The sequence below is a fragment of the Pyrus communis genome, chromosome 12, assembly GCF_041283825.1.
Source record: "Pyrus communis isolate YQ-2024b chromosome 12, ASM4128382v1, whole genome shotgun sequence".
NCBI lineage: Eukaryota > Viridiplantae > Streptophyta > Magnoliopsida > Rosales > Rosaceae > Pyrus > Pyrus communis.
In genome coordinates, this window is record NC_142576.1 from 5753181 (window position 1) to 5759518 (window position 6338).

At 39.2% G+C, this 6338-nt stretch overlaps 1 protein-coding gene across 1 annotated transcript; it reads right to left on the minus strand.

The window, feature by feature from the left end:
* Nucleotides 1–4424: 4424 nt before the first annotated feature.
* LOC137744249 (protein NODULATION SIGNALING PATHWAY 2-like) lies at nt 4425–6130 on the minus strand. Its single transcript, XM_068484111.2, has one exon. It carries the CDS (start codon nt 6128–6130, stop codon nt 4520–4522), a length of 1611 nt encoding a protein of 536 aa, XP_068340212.2. The 3' UTR covers nt 4425–4519.
* Between the last annotated feature and the right edge of the window lie 208 nt (nt 6131–6338).

A 6338-nucleotide genomic window follows, 5' to 3' on the forward strand; every position in this document is an offset into this window, starting at 1 on the left:
CAATATCCACTTAGCTGCATGCCAATGCTCTTTACCAAGATTATGCATATATCGACTCACCATACTAACTGCATGAGCAATATCTGATCTAGAGCATACCATTGCGTACATCAAACTACCAACCAAATTTGCATATGGTATATTTTTCATTTGCAGTTTCTCCTTATCAATTTTAGGACATTGTAGATAACTCAATTTAAAATGAGGAGCCAAAGGGGTACCAACCGGTTTGGTTGAATCATGAACTCTAAACTTCCGAATCAATTTCTCAAGGTATTGTCTTTGATTCAAGCATACCAAACCTTTCTCTCTATCTCTAATGATCTCCAAGCCAGGGATTTTCTTCGCTTCACCAAGATCCTTCATCTCGAACTCGTTCTTTATTTTGCTTCTTCAATTTCTCAATCTCTTCGACATTCTTTGAGGCAATCAACATATCATCAACATATATCAACAAATAAACGAAAGACCCATCTTGCAACTTCTTGAAGTACACACAATGATCATATTGACTTCTAGAATAATTTTGGCCTCTCATAAATTTATCAAACCTCAAATACCATTGTCTTGGAGATTGCTTCAAGCCATAAAGTGATTTCTTCAACTTGAAAAACAAATTATCTTTCCCTTTTACTTTATACCCATCCGGTTGACATATATAGATCTCTTCATTCAAATCACCATGTAGGAAAGCCGTCTTCACATCGAGGTGCACAAGCTCAAGATCATATTGTGCAACAAGAGCTAACATAATACGAATTGAGAAGTGCTTCACAACCAGAGAGAAGATTTCATTGTAGTCAATGCCTCCTTCTGTGCATACCCTTTAGCAAATAATCTTGCTTTGAATCTCACATTGCTTTTCTTATCAACACCTTCTTTCTTGGCATACACCCATTTGCAACCGATAGCTTTCTTACCCTTAGGCAATTTAGCCAACTCCCAAGTCTTGTTCTTCAAGAGAGAATTCATCTCATCACCCATGGCATTGCACCATTTCTCATTTTCTTCACTCTCAATAGCTTCCTCAAAATTGGATGGAATCTCATCAGTGATAATAGGAAGAGCAAAGGAAACATAATCACTAGACCGAGTTGGCTTGGTAGTATTTCTCTTTCCTCTGTTCTTGGCAATAAACTCTTGAGGTGAAACTTGGTCTTCATCTTGAAAATAGTCTTCAACTTCAACTTCTTCAACATCTTCATGGTCTCCTACTTCTTCACTTGTAGTGGCTTCGACATTAGTGGACATAGGATTTAAAGTACTAGAGGCAATTTTCTCAAGCTTCACCTGTTGGACATCTTTCACATTTTTCTTAGAGTCTTTGAACATACTTTCTTTATCAAATGTCACATCTCTACTGATTACAAGTTTCATCATCTCTAGGCACCATAATCTGTAACCTTTGACACCACTACTAAAACCAAGAAATATAGCATTTTTGGCTCTAGGATCAAGTTTATTTTCAGTCACATGAAAATAAGCAGGTGAACCAAAAATACGGATATAGTCATAACAGAATAAGGTTTTCCAGTCCATACCTCCATTAGTGTCTTGCCCTAAATAGCAGCTGAAGGTAACCGGTTGATGATGTGACATGCAGCCTCTGCCCAAAATGACTTGCTCAAACCATACTGAGACAACATACATCTAACATTCTCAAGCAAGGTTCGATTCAATCTTTATGCAACTCCATTTTGTTGTGGAGTTCCCCGGACACTGAAATGCCTCACAATCCCTTCCTTTTTGCAAACTTTAAGGAAAGGGTCAAATGTGTATTCATCACCATTATCTGATCTCAAAATCTTAATCTTTCTCCCAGTCTGGTTCTTAACCATTTTCTTTCAACTCAAGAAAATGCTCAACACCTTACTCTTGTGCTTTATAGTGTAGACCCAAGACCTTCTTGAATAATCATCAACAAAGGTCATGGACCAATGTCTACTGCTTAAAGAGGGAGTCTTTGTAGGACCCTAAATATCCGAATGCACATAATTAAGAATGCCCTTCATCTGATGTACTGCAGTACCAAACTTCACTCTAGTTTGCTTCCCCAAGACACAATGCTCACAGAATTCAAGCTTACAAGTTATGGCACCTTTTAGAAGACCTTGTTTCACAAGCCCTTGTAGAGCTCTCTCACCGGCATGGCCTAATCTCATATGTCATAGTCTAGTAGTATCTGAATCAGATGTACCCATATTTTCTGAGACTACAGACGCTTCATCTGTCACGGTGCTTCCTTGCAATAGATACAAATGACCACATCGAGGAGCTTTCATCACACCAAGTGCACCATAAGTAACTTTCAATGTCTGCCCATCTGAATGAAGCCTGAAGCCCTTGGATTCTAAAGTGCCCAAAGAAATAAGATTTTTCTTCAAATTTGGTACATACCAAACACCTATCAACTCTTGAACCATACCATCATGAAACTTCAAACGAACTGTACCAATCCCTTTTGTTGTACAAGGATTGTTATCTCCCATGAAAACAACACCACCATCAAACTCTTTCAAGCTTGAAAACCAATGCTTGTGAGGAGTCATATGATGAGTACAACCTGTATCCAATACCCACTTAATAGCACAATCAAATGATGTGGAAGCGGTTAAAGCAAAATCAGAAAAAACATTTTCAAGCTCAGCAACATTATCTTCAGAACTCACTTTGCCTTTGGCCTTCAACCTAAGACAATCTTTCTTCCATTGGCCTTTATTATGACAAAAGCACATTCATCCCTTTCCAAACTTTTTCTACCTTTAGAAGTTCCTCTAGGTCGAGAAAGTGATTTTTTCTTACTAGAGAAAGATCTCCTCTCTGATGATCTACCTCTAACAAACAAAGCCTCAGATGTACTGTCATGATTTTTATCTCTATGCCTCATTTCATAATTCATCAAGGCATTCGACACATCTTCAAATTTCACAGTTTCTTTACCATGCATAATAGTGGTAACCAAATGCTCATAAGAGTCCGGCAAAGGATTCAACAATATTAAGGCCTTATCTTCATCCTTAATATCCTCATCTAAATTCATCAAATCGGCAATCAACTTATTAGAAGCATCAAGGTGTCTAATCATTTTTTTACCTTCTTTATATTAGAAGCGGTAAACCTTTTTCTTCAAGTGTAGCCGATTCTCTGCACTCTTCGTCATGTACTTGTCTTCTAATTTTTGCCACAATACATTTGCCAATGTCTCTCGCATCACAAAATATTTCTAAGTTTTCGCAAGGCACAACCAAATTGTGGAGCAAGCCCACATATTTAATTTCTCCCATTCCCACTTCGACATAGCTTCCGGCTTAGCTCCCAAAGCTGCAAGTAGATCTTGTTGAGCCAACACATCCTTGACCTCACATTGCCACATCCCGAAGTTATTTGTGCCATCAAATTTTTCCACTTCGAACTTCGCATTTTGCACCATAGTTCTTGCAAATCCAGAGTTGCTTCCAAAAGGATTCTCATCTTGCCCGTCTGAAATCTTTAGCAACTAGACGTTACCCAAGAGCAACCAGTGCTCTGATACCAATTGTTGTGCTAGGATAGCACCAAACTAAATGAAACCAACTCAAACTAACCCACAGGAAATATATCAAATGAAATGCAAGAACAAAATATAAAAGACACCAAGATTTTAACGAGGTTCCTCAACAGTCAGTGTAACTGAAGTACATCCTCGGAGTAGTAGGAGCTAATCCAATAATCCACTATCAACCAAATGAGAGTTTACAAAGTGTTGCAATCTCACAACCAAAACCCCAATACACCTAATAGCTCTCACACACCAAAAAAACAAATAGAGAAGGAATTATAATGAATAATTTCCTCTCTATACATAGCTCAAAGCTATTACAACTACTTTGATGGATGATTGCTAACTAAAGAGGAGCACTTTCTTCTTCTGTCCAAAAGGTGGGGATGCGGCAGCCTTTTTCTTTTCCTCTGCTGCTCTCTATTTTCTAATACAACAAAAGGCAGCTGCTGCTGCCAATTAAAAACCTTAAACGCCACCCCGTGGCTTTCACATGGGCCAAGAAAAAAAGGCCATTTAAATGGGCTGCTGGGCTTGCAAATAAGGGCCTATTCAATTAGGCTGTTGGGAAATATAAAGGCCCACTGCAATTCGGCCACATGTTCAACAGTGAATTGACCGGGGCCCACTCTTTTTATTTAATATATTGGCATAATATTTTTTTTTAATTTATTTTTAATCAATTAGCACAATTGTTTGCCATGTCAGCAAAATATAGACCCTGAATTTCTCACGTCATCCCTTAAAATGTAACTTACTTGATAATAATTGATACTATGTTCATAGAGTGAATTTTGTGATTTTCATAGAGTGAAATTTATATACGAAATAATCCACCAAGTTAGTTGATCTTTTTTTTACAACATAAAATGTAATGAATCTGTACAAAAGCATATTATGGTAAATCTCCAGCAGTCTACACAATTGCTGTAATAAAATTTGAAAAGAGAGTAAAAAAAAAAAAAAAAAGTCCATTTCTAGCTAGCTTCGGTTTGTCCAGGTTTCAACTCTAATCAAAGGAATTGAATTCCATTCCAAAGCCATCTCATTCCCGTTCTCTCCTCCAACTCTCACTCCATACGAGCTGTCTGCTCCCACAATTTCTTTGGCCTCCATTAACATTTCCCTGCTCACTCTCCTACCCTCCAGCCCGAACCAGGGATGAAGATTTCCACCTTCTCTCGATTCGTTCCACTTCTCGAACCAAGCCTGAGAAGACAGATATGGCGCCACAAACATCAACTCCATCACCATCCTTGCCTCTCCTAGATGGATCAGGAAGCTCGATTCCAAATACTCTAACAAGGCTTTGTAGTGCACAACATTCGCGTCAAAGAAGGAGCTGAAACTCGAGTCATTTTCCCATTTTGCGCAAGCATCTCCGTCACCAAAAGTTATGATACCTCTTGCCGAATTGCCTAACAAATCCTTAGCTAGCCTTAGGAATTCCATGAGAAGTCCTCTGCTTCTTCTCCTCCTCATATGAGGAAGCCCCACCATAGAGTTGAAGGCTAGAAATTCTTCCATTCCACCTCTCTTGTTTGCCTTTTTGATTTTGCTCACCAAATCCTCAATCGCGATCTCCTCCACCTTCAAGTTTAGCCCGAAAGACCTTGCGTGATGCTGGAGTTGCCTTTTTGTCTCCTCAAATCTCCACTGTGGAGGAGCAACCTCATCACTCTCTTCCGCATCCCATTTAATTGCTGTCACTTTAAGTGTTTTGTTTCTCTTTGCCAAAGCCTCAATCAGCTGGGACAACTGAACCCCTTCCCCCATATCGAATTCAACTACATGAACCATCTCCACATCCTCGGGGACAGCTTCAAGGATTGCGGTGTTTGCTGCATAGTGAGCAAATCTCCCAAAAGGGAATATTTGGTAGAACAAGTTGAATGCAACCTCAAAATTCTTGCTACATTCTTGCTTCAAATGGTCTCCCTGCTGATGATCAACAACTTCTTGGCACAAGTTGAATGCAAGGCGCTCAAGAGATTGACCAAGTGGGTTTACTTTCTCCGCAAGGCATCTCATGATCACCACCTCCAACTCCCTCTGCCCCATCTCCATGGCCTCACCGAACGCCTTGACCAGATGGAGAATACTCACTTTGTTGTCGATTTCCATCTTGTCTCTCGGCAGGATTAGTGATTGTTGGACGGATGACCCATCCTTGGAGGATGCCTCAGATGTCACAAACGAGTTTGGACTCCACACTTCATTTCCTTCAACAGAAAATTGCTGCGGAGGAAGAGTATTGCTTCCCTCACTGCCTTCCAAACATGAGGCATACATATTTTCTATCTCACCGATCAAATAATTTGTCTCGAATCCTCCCAACTCCATGGGAAATTCCTCTTCTGCCATCGATGTGACTTGCAGGAGATTATCACAATCTGCAGGTTGTTCAAATTCACCAGAAAACATGGTTGAAAATGGAAACGAAGTAGTTTCTGAAAACTCGTCCGATGCCATGAAAATCGAAGAAAATTCAGAGCTCCCCATCTGCTCAGTGTATTCATTTGTATCGAATGGTGAATTTGTTACATTCAGATATGGCCACAAGGTCTGAAAGTTCATCTCAGATTGCATCATCTTTTTCTTTTTTGACGAATATTTTTAGAGGGTTTGAAGACTTTTCTCTTTGGGTTTGATTTGCTAATGAAGTCTTAATCCATCATTTATATATCGGTGGGTGACAACTTAATGACAAATTAAGCATAAAATAGTAGAAAAATCAGATGGTTATTAAAATAGAGAATTATTATGAAGAGTTATTAATCACTATCTTATCTTCATAAAC